The sequence below is a fragment of the Myripristis murdjan genome, chromosome 23 (genome assembly GCF_902150065.1).
Source record: "Myripristis murdjan chromosome 23, fMyrMur1.1, whole genome shotgun sequence".
Taxonomy (NCBI): Eukaryota; Metazoa; Chordata; class Actinopteri; order Holocentriformes; family Holocentridae; genus Myripristis; species Myripristis murdjan.
This window is the reverse complement of record NC_044002.1, coordinates 8,537,021-8,558,352: the sequence shown is the minus strand read 5'-3', so window position 1 is coordinate 8,558,352 and position 21,332 is coordinate 8,537,021. Positions and strand designations below refer to the sequence as shown.

Here is a 21,332-nt window from a genome sequence, read left to right as displayed (position 1 = left end):
TAGTTGTGATGGGGCTTGTGAATGGATCTCTGGGGTAAGGTAGTTTTGACATCTTCCCTTTTACACTGATCTCATAACTGCAACCGTGTTGCAGAGCTGTCAGCCAATAACCCAGTATAACTCCAGTCGCCATTCACAATTGCTGTTCTGAACAGAAAAAAAGGGAACCGTGTAGAGACAGTTCACAAATTTAGTTCCTTTCTATTGAGGTAAAAATAAAATAAAAATATGGAACCTGTGAATTTTGAATGAGACCAGCACTTGTGATAACATGAAGACTCTGACTTCTTGGCAAATGGAAATGACTGGAAGTGACACTGCAACTGATTCACCATCAGATAGACAAAGGCTGGGATACTGGACAGATGCCAACAGATTCAAAAGATTCAGATCTTACCAAGCAAGGCACAGGCATTGATCTAATCCTGTGAAAATCTCTACACAAAAAAGGGAAAACTGAAGAGTGTTTCTCAAATAGCCAATTCCCATTTTCTCCTTGACGCATCACGGTGCTGTGCTCACCTAGTAACTGGTAAACACACATCAACAAAGGCTAAAAAGCATTAATGAACCTCGAACATTTCTCCAAAGAAAACAGTATGGGTACTTAAGTGCTGCCACACTGCAAAGTCTGTGCAACATCATCCAGGCTACCAGTGTGCTGGGACCACGCTCACACACAGGGACACCAGCACTTGGAATGTGGTTTTGTCTCCTTGATTTATTGATCAATCACTGTCACGGTTTGAGAAATGCTATGTCTTAGCAATGAGATATGTAGGGGGCCTGGCAGGCCGGTTAAATCAAGATTAGAGGCACACTAAATAGCAGAGATTACAATCTCCCATAAGGTGTCTGAGTAACCACAGCTTGGGGCCAGAGTTCATGTTCAAACAATAGAGACACAGACATCAGGCACGCGCTTCAATAGAAACTCTGACATCCATTGAGTCAGACTTTAAGTGTGGCCTCTGGGTGTGTTACCTATATCATATTGTCGCACTGTGAGAGCCTCTAATGTGGTCAAGGGCAGGGTGTGGCTCGACAGGTGCTCATCTGACTTGTGGCACAAGCCGGACACATCTCAACATCTGCGGTGTTTGATGCATTGTCATAGAACATGAATAATTAATTAAATCCTACAGAGCGAAGAACTGGCGCTTTAGAAATGGAAGAGTTATCAAATTCCATTCAGGTCCCTATGTTGTGCTTTGTGATAAGAAAATCAGCTAAAATTTCAATGTATTCACCATCAGGGCAATCTGTCTGGCTCTTGCAGATACATATACCAAATGTGTCTTTAAACAAATACTGAGTATTACATTGCCAATGGCAGAGCATAATGTTTGGGAATCCTCTTTGGCAAACATTCATTTTAACACTCCAGTTTAAAAAGCACATAGTCTCTCTGTGTGTATCTCAACAGCCCATAGTGTTATTCTTTCCAGTATCAACTTTTAATTTCTTCTTGTGTGAGCTAAAGTAATAAGAGACGGGGGAATAAAGTGATCTCATGTCACAAGTTAAATGTGAAATCTAGCCTAATCATCATAACCATGGTCTCCACTCACATGCAGAGAGCTGAATCTAGCATTGCCAGGTTCAGCACCCCTTCCACCCACACACCCGCATTACCGCCAGTGTACATATCGTATACATCTAGCCCTGGCGCTGTGCTGACTGTGGGTGGGAGATACCACTATATAGAAGGCTGTGCTCGGGCTACATGGCAGCAGGATGACTAAGCATGAGGCCCACTGCCTGTGGCACTGTGCAGACATGTTCCATTCTGTCAGAGCCGAGCAGCACATAGGCACCATTTCACATGGTCCCCCAATTCTTGGCGAAGGCACTGGGAACTTCTGAAGCTCTGCAAACAGCCTACCAAGCATACATTCACTGTGGTTGGGAGTGCAGGCCAAAAAGTCTTTTTATCTGTCCTGACCCAGAATCCCAAGGTGGTTTTCTCACCGCATTGTCATGACAAATATAGAACATACAGGTAATCGTCAGCATCAGCGCTGTTGGTGCACTGATGGGAAGAGAGAGGGAGGGCAAAATATCGCCAAAACATCAAAGAAAATTATTAAGGTCAATCATAAGAAAAGAAATCTTGTGAAGAAATGCAATACTTAAAAGCAAATGCAATACTTAAAAGCAGTGTCAGTTGCTGCAGGGGGTATTTTTTTTTATTATTATTTTGGAAGCTCAAGTGAAAAAATGACTTCATTGTTCCGCAAAAGTGAGTCATATTGAGTGTCAGGAAAATGAACACTAAGGCCTTTTGCAGGTATTTCCCCTCAAACAGCGAACATCTAAGCTAAGCATTCTCTTAAAACCAACCCCTAGTATCATACAGTGCATTCACAATGTGTGTGGTCTCAAAAAAAAAAAAAAAAAAAAAAAAACGCATCAACGTTTTGAGCACCAAAACATTTGCTTTAGCACCACCTAGTGACCTATGGCAGGAAGAAACAAACATCAAACCTCTCACAGTTCTGTTGGTGTTAAAAGTCTCTATATGAGCAGTAAGATAAGAAAATGTTTCAAGCTTAAAATCCATAACATCATATCACCATTTACATTCAATAAAAATATACTTGATCAATTTATTCCTATGAATTATTAATATGTTCGCCATGTTGAAGGTGTAGTGCATCATGGTCCCTGATTTTAACAATTACACGTCTTCATCCATCCAGTCAGCCTGAACAGTGGGGTTGCTCTTCCTCTTCTTTTGCACTTCTTCTGTACATTAACATGTATGCTGTGTCTCTGTAAATAATAACAATACACTGTATTTATACTGCACTATTTAAAACAAAGTTAAAGTTGAAGAGCCTCCCAGAGTTAGGATAGAAAAAAGTATTTAAAAAAACAACGATTGAACATGGAATACAGTTCATACATATGGTGAGTTTTCAACTCATATTTTAAAGAAGACACACAGATTTCCTCAAGTAAAGAGTCCTGATGCCAAAAGCCCCTTGTCTTTAAATGGGACTGAGGAATGGACAGCAGGGACAAAGATCTCAAACTACATTCTGACAAGTAAGGAAATAAGAGCTCCCAGATTAGGTGGGTGAAGCCTTTTAAGACTTTAATGTAATTAATAAACTGTTAAAATTAACTAACAACAATGCAGTTTACTATGCAATGCAATGCAAGTCAACTGAAGGAGAGAGTTTTATAAATGAGACAAATAAAAGCAAAGAAGAAAAAAGCAACTTTGTGTCATAACAGGGAGAACTGATCTAACTTTAAATATAATTTAAGAGAAAGCAAGACTTAACGATTTAGATTTAATACTTCCACATTTTGATAGTTTGATGTTTGATGTTAGTTCTCAGATGTCCCAAATTTTCGATCATTTTGATTTGCTCATTAGGTTTTTCCTCAAAGAACATTAAAAAAAAAAAAAAAAAAAATGCAGACTTGTCCTTACTTAAGAAAACTGAATGATTTGGATATCATTCAGACAAGCCTTTTGTCATTGGATTTTAAAGGTATATGTGTTACGTATCATCAGTGCGACAATAGAAAAAAACATCATGTCTACAAAATGTCAAAGGGTAATGTATAGATAGCGAATAACAAGAGAACCAGAATGGAGCCCTGATGCACTCCACGGTCAGTTTTAGTATGGGAGGTGGAGGAGTTACCTGGGGCAACAAATCTACCACAATGAGAAATACATTGTGGTAGATCAAGAGACATTGACTCTCTGTTTCTTAAAACTAACTAATTAAAATGTTTTGATTAACTGGGCTGAAAGCAGCACTAAGTAACTACCAGAATCCAACTTTAACCAGCATCCACTGCTAAAAGATCATTTGTCAGTCTTAACAAGGTAGTCTCTGTGCTAAACTTTGCACAAAACCCAGATTGGAATCACATTTGCTCATGTGGTCGGTTAATTCCTAATTCACAATTTATGGCACTTTTGACAGAAATGGTCATTTGGAGATAGCAGAGGATTCAAGAATCTAGGCTTTTTCAATGGAGGCTCAATAAGCATTCCGTTTCAAGTATGAAGGAACAGAGCCAGAGGATAGTAACCCATTTACAGCACTCGGAATATGAGGGCAAATGGTTTCCATTAGCTCTTTTAGTCTAGTCTAGTTGGAATCATATGTGGAGAACTTATGTGGAGGACAAGAAGTATACTACATTTGGGATACAATCTCAAATGATTGATTTTTGAATATTCTTGCCAAATCGTAACTGTGGGAACTGGCCTGGTTTTAAAGGAGTTACAGCATTCAGCGTAGGTAGACAAAGGTCATTAAAAGCTATTAACCATATCATCAGTGTGAGAGAAATTCAACCAACTTTGACCGAATCTCATAAAAGCTGATGAAAGCAGAAAGATCAATGAGTATGCAAGCACAAGTGGTACACTTTTGCAGTGGGAAACCAGACTGCAAGACCGTGTGTAAAGGAATGCATCTGTGATCTGAGATAAAATCTTCCATGTTAATGTGGCTTAGAGACAGGCCCAGTGTAAAAACTAGGTCTAGGGTGTGTCCACAGTCATGCATGGGGCCCAGTGCATACCGAGTTAAATTAAAAGTCTGTAATATCTAACAAGTCAGAGGCAAAACCATTGGAGGGCTTGTCAATATGAATGCTGAAACCACCTACCAAAATGATCATGTCTAAAACAGGAAATAATATCAGAAAACATCAATAAGAATCAGAAATAAGGGTTAAAAATAAGGGTTTAGACTGTAATTATACAGTATTTTAGTTTGGAGGTCATAGTTCAGTAAGTTGCCTACATTTGCTGGGCCTTAACCATGTTGCTGTGAGGAACAGAAAATCAATTAAAAATGAACATTTTATCTAATAGGGATCTGAGATTCAACAAATTCAGTTGAGAATTTTTGGATGGTTAGGGTTTGGGGCTGGACCATGGTGTAGTCAGTAATTGATGCAAGGCGAGCTTCAACTCAGTGCAGTTGAAATAATGTCATATTTTCAAAATAACTCAATAATATTTCAAATATTTAGCATTTTACCTGTATCTTCCTCCATATGTTGATTGTACCTTCTCCCAGGTGGCCTGAATGATGACATGCAAATCACAGTCCAAATTAATCACATAGATACACACAAAAGAAAACATTTATATAAAAAAATACTGCTTTAACATTTTTTTTGTCTCTGCTGAGGAATCTTCAAGGGAATATGTAACTTTGATAGACTCCATAACAGTTCATGAGGGATCTACAATACTGACTGCCTGTGCTTCCTAAGGAAGACACAGACCCTTTTTTTTGTTGTAAAGAAAAACAACTTTGTCTAGAATTCATACCTGTAACACAAATACATGCACTATGGCAAAACAGACCCAGGGATTAATATTTCATTGTAACCAGATTCTACTTTGTCAAGTTTTGTTTGCTGTTCAAAAAGGTCTGAATACTAATATTGACGATAGATAGAAGTGATGGAGCCGACTCTGACTGCTCCATCTCCTATAGAAGTGTGCACTGAAAAGCAAGCTAAACTGTTTTACAAAAGCGAAATACCACCTTAAAGTATAAACCAAAGAAATGGTGTCATACATTTCAGGCACTAACTTCACAACCTGCATCGCTGATATAAAACTTTGAAGAAAAATCTCTTCGAAGCTTTGGGAAAGGAATCTATATGAGTTTTCATGTTTATCTATCAGTTAACGCTGGCTTTAACAAGTTCAATTTGAAATATTTTTGCTCTGGACCCACCTCTTGTACATGGCTGTCATTTGCATAATACCAGCCATGGCTCCCTTTGGGACGAACATAGGCTGTGTAGTGTCCAAACACTGCACTGCCAGAATGCACTACCACTGCATACAAAACATATTTGCAGTCCCCCTGAAAGAACAGATAACAACCTTTAAATCAGGCACTGTGCAATCTTTGGGTATACTCCTTTAAATAGCGTATGAAGTACCTTGACAAAGTCCCGTGAGAATGCCTCTTCTTTCAGGTTCTCCAAAAAGTCAAAGGTTTCTGGAAATGTAACTGTGCAATCAAGTTTGCGGGTGTAGCCACAATCACTGCGAAATCGGTGCAGTTGCACACACAAAACAGGCGGCAGGGAGACAAGCTTGCAACCCTGAAAGACCAAAGAGAAGATTGAGCATGTTAGTCGGTACTTATTCTGGACGACATTAAAACCAGTCCTCACCTGCTTAGACGGGGTTCTTTTTCCACACCATGCACAAAGGCAGCTGTTTCTGCCCCTTAGCTCCTGAGGCTCAAAGAAAGATGTAATGCAACCATCCTGAAAAAAGTTAACATGTTAGAAGTGGTGCTGAAGAAGAAAAAAATGAATGCAGGGGACCAGTTATGTCAAAGATTCGACATTTTACAAGCTAACCAAAGAATTGTGGCCCTCTCTTATATGCAGAGGTAGGTTGAGTAGGTAGCTCGCCATAGACTGAACAGAGGAGCACTCTGAACACTGAAGGTGTGTCTCCACTGAAATCTTGAACAGATTCTGGATGTCACCAGCCTAGAGGAGAACAGGTAAATGTAGTCAGTGCATTTGAAGACCCCCCCAAAAAAAACAAAAAACAAAAAAACGGGGATTAAAGACCAACCAGGACTTCGTTATCCATCTGCTGCTGTATGCGGTTCAGAATGCGGAGGAAGACCTCTTCAGCGTCATGTTGTGTATTAACTGCAAAACAAAACATTAATGTCACAGAGTGTGGGTTAAACCTAGTTGAGGTAAAAACACACAAGGTGACACTGAGCACCGGTATGTCTTGAGCATGTAGATAGTTGGTTACTCATACGCCGAATGCGGTTTCTGTCCAAACAGTGCAGGAAGTCGTGATGAGGAGCAGGCTGGATCTGGTCACTCTGCATGGCCCTAAGAGCTTTCTGTAGCTGCAGAGGGACATTATGATTGGCCTCTTGAATATCAACTGGCTTCCACCTGGTAAAATATGATATTAATCAAAATTATTCACCTCCACAGGAACTGCTGGCTGAACCTTCTGTCTCCTAAACGTCAACTTTTCAGGAAACAGTGCTGTGCATTTTTAGGTTATCTGACTGTTTTTTAAGGGTTTCAAAATGGTTTCTTAACCAATACAGGACCATGCCATGCTTCAACTGAAGGGCAATCACCTAAACTGGTGCTCCGAGGTTTACACACAGCCTCACTGACTAATAATTCAGATTCATAAACGTGTGGACAGTGATCCAGGTGAGGGTCACAGGACTTACCTGTTTAGTAGCTCTGTTAGCTCCCAGGTGGCAGAGAAGCACTGCAGCAACGTGTTCACGCAACAGGACAAACCATCGTTCATGAGACCTCTCACACCTGTAAAATACCACAGAGGCACAAGTCTAAAAAAAAATGTTTGTTTTTTTTTGTCAAATTTTGTTGCCAAACACAAAATGTGATTATAGTGGGCCTTGAGCAGATCGCTCTAGGTGCTGTATAATCTCAAGAACAGCGATTCAAAGCGGGGTCCCAGGACCTCCAGACCTCCAGGGGTCCACAGCAAAATGAGCAGTAGTCACATTTCACTGTTATTTCCCTCACAAGAGGACAGCTCAGTGAGTGAAAGAATGTTAAAAAGTGAGAACACAGTTCTGATCAGAGTTTCATTTCTCTCCAATTACAAAGCTACCATAGTACACTTATAATTTGTAATCAGCCTTAAAGAGCAACATTAAATACAAATGGGGATCCCCGGGCTAGTATCTCATAAACTGGGTGACTGTGGTTTAACCCATGCCCCTCCGGGTTCCTTTACAGAAAACAGATGGGAAATCTTTGTTGTACACATCAGTGCAAACTTAGCCTCCATTGTAAGGTACATGCTTCAAAATCAGTAAATTACCTGAAGAGCTGAAGAACATGTAGTCGACGAAGGAGAGCAATCTGCCGCCTCTGTCTGCCATCCAGCGGCTTGCACACATCGCAATAATCAATCGTCTCCCGTATTTGACACAGAAAAAGTCAAGAAGCAGCCTGTACACTTCGGGCTGGACGGCTCCGCAGCATCAGCCTCAGCGCACTTTCGTTTTCCACTCAGCTGAGTCTGATAACGAAACCATGCAGGAATCGAAACCTACCGAGTGGGCAGGCGCAGACCTTTTTAATAACACGGTCATAAACAGAACAAATATGTAAAACATCCGGCATTGGAATAAACTGCCGTATGTTCATTTACTGGGACTGATGTCGCTGTCAACTTTGTTTTTGTTTTGTTTTTTAACCCCTGTGATGTCACTTTAACATTCAGTGGGCGGGTCTTATAGCCTACTCAACTTAATTATTGATAATATTATAATAATGGCGATGCTGTCACAATATAGCCTACAATATTCCTACAGGGAGTTGCAGTTTATTTAAATTGTGTCGTTTTTCTTTAGATTACATGGTGAACAATTATCGAAGTGTATGATTCAGGTTAATTAATATTTCCCTCTTTTTTTTTCTCGAGCACATACGTTTCTGCACAGAACATAACTCCTGCTTCAAATGTCAGTGCGTTTTTGGTGCCAGATTTAAGTCAAATGCTGATGTATCTAACCTCAGTGTCAACCTGTCAGTAGCCTAAAACTCAACCAAGCAATTTAATATTTTTACAGTCCAGTCCAGTAAATATGAGTAACTCCCACAAAGCTGCTGTCAGTGTCAATGAAAATCAGTCCCCTATTTACCGTCTATGGGGCAATACCATATTTGCATCTTTAAGACATAAGTTTTGAGTCTATGGACACTAGTTTAGGAAGAGATAGACTTATTCACTTTACTGTTTGGACTGGAATTGGAATTACATACATTACATACATAACATTTTTCAAAGTGACAAAGACAATAAAGTTAAAAAGACCATGATAAATTTTCTCATAAACCATCAGTTAATGATGGACTCTTTACTTGCAATCAAATACACTGAACAATGAATCAAAACAGATGGACAGAAAAAGATTTACAGTCCTTTGCTCTGAGCAAGTGCCCGATAGTACGGTGCAAACATGGTGTTCCACATCTGCTTCAGCAGCTCAAGAAGTTTGGAAATCCAGACGAACGAAGAGGGAAATGCTGTGAATAAGAAACAGGGAACAATGCACTGATTAATTTCCAACCACATATTTCATTCTTAAACGAATCTGGTGCTGAGAAGACATCATGTAGTTTGGCCAACCTGGATCTATTCGAACAAGAAGCATGTAGAGAAGGACAACAGCCAGAAAGACTCTCCGCAGAGGGAATGAGCCAACGCTGATCGACAGTCTTCTATACAAAAGCCTCAGCATGGCTTCAAGTCTCTGGATCACAGCACCTGTACAACGCAAATAAACATACTCAGAAATACAGGTGATTTTATTTATTTTTAACTATGAGGCTCATTACAGGGCATGTCATGAGGGATGAACTGAAATCTGTGACCTCGAGGTGAAGCTCTGTGTGCTGTGTTTTCAGGGCTCGGGCTGCGGCTGGGATCTGGAGGCGGCTCCTGATTTTGACGTTGTTTTTCCTCGACAACATCCAGCGCTACCTGCCTCTGGTCCTCTGTGAACGCGCCACTTCCAACCTCACCGAGAATTAACTCCCGTGCCTCGTCCATGTGACCCAGAGGCACGAGGACGTGCAGCAGGTAGAGCTCTGCCACCGTCCCGTACCCTGCCAACCTGCTGTTGGACGGGCAGTGCAGCCAAACTCTGGCTGCCTCCTGCATCATGGCTTGTTCGCCCACTTTGGTGTAGAGAAGTATGCTGCCAAAATGAGAGAAAATGAACGCAGGAATAATTCATTTTCAAAATGGAAAACAGATTGGCAAGTCGCTCTCTAGGCCCTGACATTGAGTCAAACCTGAGTGATGGACTTTTTTTGCTTACATAGGTCAATACTAAACCTTGCTATGGTGAAATCAATTTGAAACATTTAGTTTAAAATAAGTCATGTTTCTTTCAACACCGTCTGACATTTTTATTAGCAGAATTGGAACTTTCAGGTCAAGTGGGAGAATATATGTTTGATTGATGATTAAAATACAGTTTAATGCAGGTGCATTTTTTAAAAGTTTGATTGATATGATTCAGTACATCCAAATTACATGCACTGACGACAGTATATAAATGTAGAGGATTTGTTGCATTTAAAAGCCAGAAAGTGTCTGGAAGAGAAAAATTCAAAAATGGAAAGTGACTGAAATTCATTGCATTCAAAAGATGAAATGAATATTAAATTAAAAGCAACTTCTTCTGATGACAGGTTATTTTTTCCCAGACATATGATTGAACCCTTTCCTTCACAGTTCTCTGCAGTGTAGATTATTGGACATGCCAAGCCTGAGCCAAAAATCAAAGTTTAGGGATCTGTCCCTATTCCACGTCCTGCTTATTGTCCAAACTATCACCTGACTCCTTTCACTCTTTTCTCCCCTTGTGCATTTATTCCCTGGTCACTTCACTCTTTCTCCCTCAGTCCCTTCTGTTGCTGTGTGGGTGCCATCTTCTCTGTCATTCATTTAAGATGTGAGCTACCACACAAATGTGGTCTTTAGGCCTGTTGATAAACGTATTTATAGATTTAGTCATCTCGTTCAAAGGTAATTCATAGAATTTCATTATCTTTGTCACATAAGTATTCATATAACATTTGCTCTGTGCTACTGTTTTCATTTTAACACACTGTCCCAGTTTACCTGAACTGCCATGCTCCACTTCATCTAATACTGGCTGGCTGAGTTGAACAGATAACGGGAGCCTAAAAAAGACATCTGAAGAATCTGATTTTGAATTTGAATTTGATTTCTGAATTTAAATCTGATGAGACAACTGCAAATAGCTTAGCTTCAATGTCCCACTCAGCCTGAAGTCACTCTGCTGATATCTGCAGTGTGTGCCTGCTGTTGGTGTGCAAGACATGTGAGCCATAAGCAAGTTCCTCCTCACCACATCTGCATTATCTTAGCAGGTATTTCCTCCTGGCGCTCATAATGCTGAAGGATCCAAGACAGTACCCCATGCCACTGATTCAGTTCAGCCAGGGCTTGAATCCCTAAAATGCAGAGGGCTGCCTTAAACTCTCCACACCTAGGGACAGAAGAGGGTCGAGTCAGACATAAACGTACAAACAGTCTTCAGTCAACAAGTGATGAACAAAGCAATCAGGCAAATGTGAGCCTATTGGTATGGGTCCTAAGTTCCCACGTTCCCAGTGTCCTAAGTTCCTATGTTCCTAGATTCCTAGGGTCCTATTTTCCCAGGGTCCTATGCTTCCGGTGTGCAAAGATCCTAACGTCCTATGTTTTCAGGGTCCCATGTTCCCAGTGTCCTAAGTTTCTATGTTCCCAGGGTCCTAGGTTCCTAAGGGCCTATTTTCCCAGGGTTCTAAGTTCCCAGCATCCTATGTTATCCAGTTAAATATTCTGTAAGAAAAAAAAAACGGCAAACGTCATCCTCCTGAATACAGAGCTGGGGAACATCTTTTTCAGAGCTGGGGAACATCAGGTAGGAACATAGGCTCTTGTCAACAGAGAGAACACTTGGAGAACACAAATGTGGAAGTGCGGGATACAGGATCCTTTGTCATTTTCCCAATATGTGCCATATAAATCTGGACCCAGAGGCCCCTGGGAACACAGAGATGACTTTAGCCCCAGAGGGGAGTAACAATGTCGGAGTGGCGTCACATGCAGCCTGTCAGTCACTTACCTGCTGTCCTCTTGCTCCACGCTGGCCAGAGCCTCCAGGCCTCTGTCACAGGCGTCGAAAGCTGCCTGGAAGTCCCTGTGCAGCACCAGTCGCTCCGCAGCGGAGTCCAACAGGCTCAGTGTGTGTGCTAAACTGGAGGACAGCGGCGGGCTGTGGCGCACCGAGCCGAGGCTGCGAGCAGGAGCCAGGGAGGCTGAAGAGCTCATCATAACTTTACCTTTTACTGGAGAGAGGCCAGCTGAGAGCAACGACGATATAGGCTGCTTTACGTCCCGCGGCTTCTACAGACAACGCTGCTGAGTGCAAAATAAAAAGCAAAGTGCATAATGTGGGTTCACTGTTTTGTTTACGATGTGTCGGGCTTCCTGGATTTGCAGGGGCTACCAATCAGATGCCGTGATCTTCGGGGTTGACTGAACCAGCCAATCATCTTCGAGTTTTTTGGAGCGTACGTCATCGTTTTTTTTTTTCCACCACTTGTAAACACGTGTGCCTTGTGCCTCTCTGTCTTCCACGGTGATTTTCAGCGACTTAAGTAATTACATGTAAGTTACGGCTGAATATTTTGTCATTGTTGATTTTTTCTAGCTGTCTGTTGTTACACAGCAGGTTAAATTAGCGGAGAGGTGACTGTTATGAAGAGAAATGTAGAGTGGAAAAGCGGCTAGATAGCCAACAAGCTAACTTAGCTATCTGATAGCCTGCTAGAAGTGCTGCTGTTTGGATTAAAGACATGTGATGTGACATTACAAGAACTTTGTGACACCTAATTTAGCAAAAAAAAAAAAAAAAGTAAAGTTAGCCAGGCACAGTTTTCAGGTAGAATGCCTGTTTTAGATTGCTACGATTGCTATGGTTGTATGTACCTACCTAACTACCTACCGAGATACAGTCAAAGTTGAAGTTACAAACACAGTTAAACTTGGATTGGTGTGTTGTGCTTTTCTCAGCAAAACCTCAAAATGGCAAAAAGTCTGCGAAGCAAATGGAAGCGAAAGATGCGTGCGGAGAAGAGGAAGAAAAACGCGCCCAAGGAGCTGGCCCGTCTCAAACAGGCTCTGGCCCTGGACGGCAAAGGAGAAGTGACCATGAGCGACATCCAGGAGATCGCCACTGTAGTGCCGTCCGACAAGGTCAAGAAGCAGGATGCTGAGATGGAGGACGCAGAGGCTGAGGGTCAGTGAGCACCTGAACGCATCCCAGCCAATAAAACTCAGCAGCTGTCACTGTCACAATAAAGTTCACCTGCTTTTATTACGACTTTCCTTTTAAAGCTGCCAGAGCATAAGGTAGACTGTTCCTAACAGAATATAAAATTATAGTAATTTGCTAGGATTACTTCTATTTGCTCATAATCAAGTCAGAAGTCTTGCACGTGTAAGTTAAGCTCATTCAGATCTGCCTTCCTTAAGAATTAGATTATAACTCTGCAGTGTGACACTAGGAAAGCAGCTGCCACAGGGTGTTTGAAGGCTAAATGTAACTAGTACAGAGGTGAATATTTAGATTTGATATCCTGCTAAGGACAAAAATATAATTTGAGACCCACTACATTCAATTTTGTAGATTTGCCAGGTGTGTTTAGTTGTGCTAGGCTGATTGGTTTGCTCCGTATGGCAAAATAGAGCCTACTGTTTGCGAGTGTGCAGCCAGGGCTGCTCAGGAATTACATTATGTGTCAATGAATTGACAGAACCTCAGGAAACTTAATCACATTTCTGCACATGAAGGATCAGTATACTGCTGCACCTACTGGCCCTCTGACAGTACATGCCAAGGGTGTTAACTACACAAAGGCGACTAAATCATATTAATTTAATTTTGTGTTATGTATTGCAGATGGGAAAATGGACATGGACAGCAAGCGCAACACGAAAACTAAGTTGGATGAGCACGGGCAGTACCCCGTATGGATGAGCCAGCGGCAGGCCAAGAAACTGAAAGGCAAACGGATGGCAAAGAAAAAAGGCCACACAAAGAAGAAGGGCATTGCCTGGTAAAACAGTAGAAACCGAAGGACTTAAACTTTGCCTTCAGAACTTGTGTGACACAGGGGCCTGGGATCAAGTCATGTCTTCCTGTAGTGGATACATGATTAATGTGGACTTGCTGCTTTTGAATCCCTTCCTGGTCAGTGGATGGTCACATTTTCTTCATGGTTATATCACAGAACCTGTTATTGTACCGTATTTCATTGCAGGTAAATGTTCTTATTGAACAAAATGAGTCACAAGGAAATCAGACGTACACGCTGCAGAGCAGGTTGATTCATGTGTATTCTTTGCAACAAATTAAATCAAAGGGTTTTCAGAGGGAAACCGGCATTTACAGTCCCATGCCTTGTTTTGTTCCGCTATATTTTTGTGAGTTTGTACGTATTTGGTTGCTTACCACTCTAGGTTATCAGTGATGAATAATGGACTGTAATAAAACATACAAAGGATACAGAAAAGTAATTTATTGACTCCAGTCAGTTCATTGAAGACATAAAGTGCAAGCCCTTGCTATCAATATGGATTTACTGATGGTGATTGCACAAAAGTATATTCATAGATCAGCATTTTGTTTTGAGATTTTCATTGCCATGGATGCATACCCTAAAGCAAATATGACATGGTGCAAAAAGTATTTGAATTATGATCAAAAACTATTTGGCATAAATAGGTGTTTTTTATTTTCCAATACTATGCTGTTCCTCCTGCAGACAGGCTCAGTGTATGAGACTTGATATTGTATAAATGAGTTTTGTGAAAAGAGTTCCCGGATCAAAAGAAGTCTCTCGGCTGTTGTACCATCACAAGAACAACCTGGCAATGAAACTCATTACAACATCTTGACAAAGGCAGCTGGGAACAGACCGACGCGGCCATGACACTGCCCCCTCCACCAGCCTTCATCCACCATCTCTATGTTGGTGATGACATCATCTGGGTCGAAGGAGATCTCGTCGTCTGCCTCTGCAGGAAGAGCAGACCAAAGGATTTGTCTCACAAACGTTGACAGATAAACACGAGGGATGTCACAAATCACAGTGCTAGAATTTTGGTAGCTGATACCAATACCAGTGAAATTCCACGATTCTCGATATCAGATTTGATACCACCAGCAAAATAATAAAACCAAGTAAAATCCTACATTATCCAAGTTAAACATACACACAAATACAGAGAACCCAACTATAGAGCATGTTCACTATTGAAAAGCTACCCTGTACAATGACATTGCGAGAAGGGATTTAAAAGAAGCTAAAACAGACAAACGTTCAATGTATTTAAATATATAGGCAACGTTACATGAAGAATGCCACGTTAGAATTGTAACATTTTTACAAACACTAGTATTGGTATCATTATCAAAATTTTGTGTTGACTTGATTCCTTGGTATTGATTCTTGTTTGCTGTAAAAAAAAATTTTTTTACATACCTCCCTGGTAGTCATAAATTGCTACTGCCATCTGGCCACTAGACAGGTCTTCATAGTCGTTTTCCACAGCTGTAGAAGAAAACACACACCATGAGCATTTTATATGTCACAGGGCAAAGTCAAGCCCTGCTCGCTGACTAACCTGATTCAGGAGGTGGTGCATCGATGTCTTCGTACTCTCCCTCATCTTCCTCCTCCTCCTCGGGCGCTCTCCCTGGCAGCGGGGGTGGCTGGTCTTCGTCTGGCTCCAGCTCCAGGAAGTCTTCTGAGCGTGGGGGTAAGCATGGTGGCTCCTCGTAGTCTGGTTCCTCCTGGAGAAATCACAGAAAATCTTTGGTTACACGATCTCTCCACATCTGCTTCTCCAACTTTTTGGAGATGAGCTGATTTCCACGAAACTCTCTAGCCCAGGGAAGAAATGCGGTACAATGAGTGGCAGTAGTTAAACAGATGAATGGAATGATTTCCATTTTTAACCACAGTTATGACAGAAATTTAGCTAAATCGGCTTGGTGCACCTTTGCCTCTGGTTCAGGCACTTCTTGTGGTATTTTAGGTAAAGGCCGATGGATTTCTGGCGGAGGCGTGTTGAACTCTGGAGCCGCATCTGGAACAGGTGGGGGACAAGACCTTTCTTCTCTGTTGCTCTCCTCCTGCAGGAAACACAGCAGAACAAAACAAGAAATTAGAGTGATCCCAAGGTTTCTAAAGACACCAAATATATCCTGCTGAATTACAGGGAAATGTATAAAATGATGCACAATACATCTAGATAATTTCTATTGGCTGTGGAGCCATAAAACAATGATATGTTGGGTTTTGAATACTTCATTTTTGGGCTACTCAAGGGGAAATTTAGGGGAAATCAGAGCTCAAAAGGTTATGAATCTCCAGTGCTCACACATAAATCTGGATTACACAGTTAGTTGTATATATTTAAAGCATTGTGTGTGTGTTACCTGCTGTCTGCGTCTGGCCTCCTCCTGCTCTCTCTTCTCTCGGGCTTGCCTCCTTGCTTTCTCCTCTTCTGCTCTCTTCCTGTTGTCTTCGTCTGAAGCCTTGGCCATGCTCTCAAACCGTGCCTTCAGCTTGCCTGCACCTGCGCTTGCTGCGTGCACAGATACAAAAGATACAGTTCATTTGCAGTGTTTTCCAACTCACTGCCAGTCATCTCAAAAAAGGAAACAATTAAACTCTCTTGAGGTAAATTGCTCAACAGCATAGCAGCTGTGACTGTGATGGAAAAAAAAGTGTAAACTTACAAGCCTCCAGTGGCTGTGTCTTCTCATAAGCAGAGGTAGGGGAGTCCATGTCTGTGAAGGCAGCTGCACTCTGTTTTCAGCAGGAGGGGGATCAGCTTAGTGAGGAAAGTGAAGGGAAGTCATTCTCATTGACCATCATTAGTTTTTCATTCCTACCTTATCCATGCGGTCTTCCTGTACGCCATAACGACCCCCAAAACCTTTTGAATAATCTGAAAACAGAGATAAGTGGGGTGAGTTTTTCATAAATCACATAACATATACGATGGTGTAAACTTGCGGTTGTTTCCTCACCTTTTTGTGACTCGTGTTTCTCCGTCTCGCCCCTATAATCATAGCCCAACGCAGCTTTATCTACTTTGTCCTTCTCGACACCATACCTGCCCCCAAATCCCTTTGAGTAATCTGGTGAAAGATGAGCGAACGCAGACAGTAAAATAAATGCAACATGCGATCAGTAGCATCAAGACTGACTAATGCTGTGCCGCTGTCTCACCTTTCTGTGACTGGTGCTTCTCCGTCTCTCCTTTGTATTCGTAGCCCAAGGCGGCCTTGTCCACCTTGTCTTTCTCCACCCCGTACTTCCCTCCAAATCCCTTTGAGTAATCTGGTGAGCATAGAAAATTAAATAACTACATATATGTTATAAGTGCATTAACATTTTGTTATCCAGTTTCAGTGTTGTATTCTGTGACTTGTGTTGTTTTCTGTGCTTTCATAACATCCATTCCACAATCTGGGAAAGGGATCGCTCCTCTGTTGGCTGTAACTAAAGGTTTTCCCTATTTTTCTCCCACTTAAAGTATTTTTAAAGGAGTCTGTCCTTGTCTGATGTGAGGGTCTTAGGACAGAGGATGCTGCATTGCTGTAAAGCCATCAGCCTGACATCAGCTTGTACCAATAAAGTTGATGTGACTGTAACATGCAATATTGTGAGGCCAGCAGCGTCAAGACTGATGCTCTGCCATTGTCTCACCTTTCTGTGACTGGTGCTTCTCCGTCTCTCCTTTGTATTCGTAGCCCAAGGCAGCCTTGTCCACCTTGTCTTTCTCCACCCCGTACTTCCCTCCAAATCCCTTTGAGTAATCTAAAACCATGTGCATTGTAAGAAACACACTGCATGGCATAAGATGATGGGCGGTTATGGTGCAACTTGCTTTTTTGAAGCTGAATTGATGGCCTACCTTTCTGAGATGTATGCTGTGCCATATCCCCCTTGTATTCAAAACCCATGGCAGACTGCACAAGTAACACAACACAGGGCATTATAAGGCTTGCAGATGTCTACACCACCAGCACCTCAAGACTTAAGCACTGGTAAAGTGGTAGAATTGTCTTCTTACCTTATCAACGCGGTCTTTCTGAACACCAAATTTCCCACCAAAGCCTTTTGCAGCGTCTGTCTGGGAAGAATGCTGTTCGACCTGAGCCACATAGTCATGCCCCTTGGCCACCTGGGTAGCAGAGACATGTTGAAGAGCAGAATAAGTAGGGCAAGGCCATGTGTTTATATTTTACTGACATCATGAGATGAGACTTACTATGGTTTGGGATTTTGGATATCAAAATATTGTGATATGGCATGAGGCTTGTCTTTTCCTGTTTTTACAGGCTACATTACAGTCACGGGAAGAAATTTTCTGAACTTATTAGACTGTTCTAGATGTTTATTATTTGCCTCTTCCTGCTTTGTCATCATATACACACTACTTTGATTGCTTATCAATAATATCCTATGAAAGCAGCAATCCCTACAATATCATATAGCAGCAACACTGAAAAACTCAGTCGAAGATATGGTGATATTTAATTTTTGCCATATTGCCCAGCCCTTAGACTAATCCATTACAGCCGATATAAGATAGATCTTGAACAAGGGGTAAAAATGAAAAAGAGAAGATCTGCGGATATTCCTCTGGGACAAAGCAAATAACAACCAGGTTTATGAAAAAAACATCCCAGCATGTTTAGGATATGAATGATTTTGACTGGTCAACCTTGTCCATGCGGTCCTTCTCCACTCCAAACTTCCCTCCATAGCCGTAGGAGGCTTTGGGAGCCTGGGCCTGTTCCTTGGTCTTCACCTGCTCATGTTCAGCAGAGACCGTCTGCCTGAGCTCTGCAACACTGAAAGGTCATGCAGGGGTCAAGAATGCAAGGATACATACATACTGATGTAAATACCATCACTGACCTGTAAAGTACTCTTATTCATTTATTTATTTACATTCTCACTCACCAGGGACAATGCATATTAATGAACATTTCCATTTCCACGTTAATGTAAATGTGCTGGCAGGTTATAACAAATTAGTAACTTAATGTCAACACAATGCTTCAACAAGCACTACACTACAATACCATACAATACAATACACTGCATTCATTACAGAAATAACAGAGATATATAATCAATGTCAGCGTGTACAGGCAGCGCCAGAGATGAGGTAGTATGATTACTCACAATGGCAAGTTTGATTTGCTTTACGCCACATCTTAAGTTTATTTTCAAAGGTTAGGTAATTAGTGCTCTCTCTTAATTCAATAAGTTGACTGTTCTTTTAGTGAGTGGCTCCAAATGCGTTTGGATTGTACAACACAGTCCCTTCTGGTAGCTGCCCTTGTTGCCCTGCTGCTGCGATCCTTCTGCATTATGAACTGTCTCAGTGACGGAGGGGCAAGCCTCTGCAAAGTGTTAAAAACTATCTACATTAAATAAACTGTACCTTTGTGTTATATGGCAAAAGTGACAGTTATATATCGGCCTTTGGGTCAAGTGTTTTAAGTGTCTGTGTATTATGTATCTGTGTAATCTAAATTAAGTATCACTGATAGCTTGAAGATTCTGAAATCAATTATATTACAAATTAGATGGGAAGAGGCAATCTGATCTGATTAACATCTATAATTTTTTTTGTGAATGTAACAGTAAACATGCTGTTTTTTGGTATCTCTCGCAGGAATATTGCAGTATGTTAAAACTGTAAATATAAACATATGTAATCATATTGGTAGTCAGTGCTCAAAGTTAATCACATCACATAGCTCATATTTGGTCAGCAAAAACAAGAAAAAATGGTAGCATGTTGACTCACAAAAACACACACACACACACACACACACACACACACACACACACACACACACATCGCATAGAGTCTAAAAATGCATAAGTGTGCTCTTACAAACAGTGCATGTCAGCAGTGAGCCAGCCTGGTGGTTTAGGCCTCGCTGTCATCATCCCATACTTACCCATATTAGGAGAGACTTGCTGCTTGACAGCTTGTGCTCAGTTATCACTTCCTTTTCCTGTTACTACACTGCGCCGTCTCTCAACTTTGTTCTCTGTTACTTGTGTTTTGCTACATCAGTGTTCAACATCTAACAAGTTCAATTATTTATCTGCAGACGCAGCATCATAGAGGTGTGTCCTGTGCGTCTCGGTCACCTGATGTGCTCTTTACGCCCTGAGCCCTCAATGGTCTTGGCCCCCCACCTCTGCTCCTGCTCCGTCACATCATTCTGAAACACAAAACCTAGGCTGAAAACAAATCACTCTGAAACAGGGGCTGGTGCAGTGGAGATAATAATTAAAACAGGAGTATTTGTGCCCAGACGTATGTCCTTTGTAGTGATCCACGCTCCTAGAGGCATACCTCAAAGTCAGGGTCCGTCTCCCAGTCGTCCCCCTCTGCAGCTACCTTCACGTTGACATTGTGGCCCACCACTGACTTCCACATCTGCTGAAACAAACACTCTGAGCCATTCAGGACAGCTACACATAACAGACTGTGTAAGTGCAACCAATGACCTGCATGAGCAAGGCATGGGATTATTTAAGTGCAAGGACCTTTATGCTTTTGTTGGACATAATTAAAACTACTGTATTCCACGAACACACACATATGAGCTGCAAAATAGAGATGGAAACAAAAAATAATGTGAAGCCACAAGCCCTGACCACCTTTTGCTGAAGTCACAAAAAGGAAGTTGAGCTATTTGCAGCGCTGAACTTCATTTCCCCATAACGAAACATAGTTTAGGGCCATATATCATGAAGGAGTAATGAAACACAGAAGAGAAACAATGTTCACTTGGTAGAATTATATGATCTTCAAACCCTCTGTGAAACACTGATATTATTCTGTTTTTCTTGAGGCAGCTATATATAAAGAAATTATGAATTATTATTAAAATCATTACGAATAGTATGAATGTATCTAGCAACGACAGAAAAGTAGTACAAGTGGTAATACTGGACAGACTGAGGTTGCATATTTACTAAATGACAAATACTTCATAATGTTAGAATTATATATGTGTATATATAGGCCCTATATATATATATATATATATATATATATATATATATATATATATGGACTTCACGTGATTTAGTGCAGTTGTTGAGTTTGAAAACTCAAGTATTGGCTAAAAAAAAATCACCATAGCTGCTTTACAAACAGTTCGACAACTTCCGAATTTAGCTTTTTCCTGAAACTAACGCAAGATGAACAGAATATACTCAGAAAGTATGTAGGCTAGTTTGAAGAAAACACCATTACCTTTAGTAATAAATACAGCTGCTATATCCGTGTCTGGAGAAGATCAGACAGCAGTCCGCTCTTCATCGACGGCGCGCGCACGAGGAGGACGAGACGACAATGTAGCACACGTGAACGACCGTTTATGTAAATAATTGATCATCATATGCCTCTTCAATTAATAAATGACACTTAAATTCTCGATAAACTTTTAATGTAGTTGATTTATTGCACACTTTTGGGAGAAGATAACTTTGTCAGGGTCTCTGTCATGTTGCCCCACTTTTGAATAGATTTAATTTTTAAAAAGGAGAACATTAATGCTGCCTTCTCGCGCTATCGGAAATCTTGCACTTAATAGTTTAGCAAAAACGAGCAAGTCCATTAAGTGGCACAAAAAAAGGCGAATGTTCGTGTGTGT

General features: G+C 41.2%; 4 protein-coding genes across 4 annotated transcripts; 1 reads left to right on the top strand and 3 right to left on the bottom strand.

Annotated features, from left to right (window-relative positions):
- Nucleotides 1–2,189: 2,189 nt before the first annotated feature.
- On the bottom strand, nt 2,190–7,999 carry usp18 (ubiquitin specific peptidase 18). The gene is made up of 10 exons (XM_030045975.1): nt 7,853–7,999; nt 7,230–7,326; nt 6,794–6,936; nt 6,596–6,675; nt 6,373–6,507; nt 6,181–6,276; nt 5,944–6,108; nt 5,733–5,864; nt 5,022–5,065; nt 2,190–2,775 (listed from the first exon to the last, which is right to left on the bottom strand). The coding sequence occupies exons 1-10, from the start codon at nt 7,929–7,931 to the stop codon at nt 2,703–2,705; spliced, it is 1,044 nt and encodes a 347-aa protein (XP_029901835.1). The 5' UTR covers nt 7,932–7,999; the 3' UTR covers nt 2,190–2,702.
- An 868-nt stretch (nt 8,000–8,867) lies between these two features.
- On the bottom strand, nt 8,868–12,567 carry pex26 (peroxisomal biogenesis factor 26). Its single transcript, XM_030046121.1, has 6 exons — nt 12,552–12,567; nt 11,682–11,977; nt 10,920–11,060; nt 9,412–9,737; nt 9,167–9,304; nt 8,868–9,063 (listed from the first exon to the last, which is right to left on the bottom strand). The coding sequence occupies exons 2-6, from the start codon at nt 11,888–11,890 to the stop codon at nt 8,951–8,953; spliced, it is 927 nt and encodes a 308-aa protein (XP_029901981.1). The 5' UTR covers nt 11,891–11,977; nt 12,552–12,567; the 3' UTR covers nt 8,868–8,950.
- llph (LLP homolog, long-term synaptic facilitation factor) lies at nt 12,085–14,137 on the top strand. Its single transcript, XM_030046122.1, has 3 exons — nt 12,085–12,226; nt 12,632–12,857; nt 13,521–14,137. The coding sequence occupies exons 2-3, from the start codon at nt 12,644–12,646 to the stop codon at nt 13,679–13,681; spliced, it is 375 nt and encodes a 124-aa protein (XP_029901982.1). The 5' UTR covers nt 12,085–12,226; nt 12,632–12,643; the 3' UTR covers nt 13,682–14,137.
- A 34-nt stretch (nt 14,138–14,171) lies between these two features.
- Nucleotides 14,172–21,006, bottom strand: hcls1 (hematopoietic cell-specific Lyn substrate 1). Its single transcript, XM_030046120.1, has 16 exons — nt 20,933–21,006; nt 20,024–20,107; nt 19,816–19,889; nt 18,365–18,494; nt 17,711–17,821; nt 17,552–17,606; nt 17,344–17,454; nt 16,864–16,974; nt 16,662–16,772; nt 16,524–16,579; nt 16,368–16,437; nt 16,065–16,213; nt 15,624–15,758; nt 15,248–15,416; nt 15,106–15,174; nt 14,172–14,638 (listed from the first exon to the last, which is right to left on the bottom strand). The coding sequence occupies exons 2-16, from the start codon at nt 20,105–20,107 to the stop codon at nt 14,505–14,507; spliced, it is 1,569 nt and encodes a 522-aa protein (XP_029901980.1). The 5' UTR covers nt 20,933–21,006; the 3' UTR covers nt 14,172–14,504.
- Between the last annotated feature and the right edge of the window lie 326 nt (nt 21,007–21,332).

Coding starts and splice junctions, on each gene's coding strand:
- hcls1 (XM_030046120.1), bottom strand. CDS start 20,107: ATGTGGAAGTCAGTGGTGGGCCACAATGTCAACGTGAAGGTAGCTGCA. Junction 19,890..20,023: donor AGACGGACCCTGACTTTGAG/GTATGCCTCTAG, acceptor TTTGTGTTTCAG/AATGATGTGACGGAGCAGGA. Junction 17,822..18,364: donor AGAAGGACCGCATGGACAAG/GTTGACCAGTCA, acceptor TCTGCTACCCAG/GTGGCCAAGGGGCATGACTA.
- pex26 (XM_030046121.1), bottom strand. CDS start 11,890: ATGATGAGCTCTTCAGCCTCCCTGGCTCCTGCTCGCAGCCTCGGCTCG. Junction 9,738..10,919: donor GCTAAGATAATGCAGATGTG/GTGAGGAGGAAC, acceptor TCATTTTGGCAG/CATACTTCTCTACACCAAAG. Junction 9,064..9,166: donor TCTTGTTCGAATAGATCCAG/GTTGGCCAAACT, acceptor TCTTATTCACAG/CATTTCCCTCTTCGTTCGTC.
- llph (XM_030046122.1), top strand. CDS start 12,644: ATGGCAAAAAGTCTGCGAAGCAAATGGAAGCGAAAGATGCGTGCGGAG. Junction 12,858..13,520: donor GGAGGACGCAGAGGCTGAGG/GTCAGTGAGCAC, acceptor TATGTATTGCAG/ATGGGAAAATGGACATGGAC.
- usp18 (XM_030045975.1), bottom strand. CDS start 7,931: ATGTGTGCAAGCCGCTGGATGGCAGACAGAGGCGGCAGATTGCTCTCC. Junction 6,508..6,595: donor AGATGGATAACGAAGTCCTG/GTTGGTCTTTAA, acceptor GTTCTCCTCTAG/GCTGGTGACATCCAGAATCT. Junction 5,066..5,732: donor ATGACAGCCATGTACAAGAG/GTGGGTCCAGAG, acceptor GTCATCATTCAG/GCCACCTGGGAGAAGGTACA.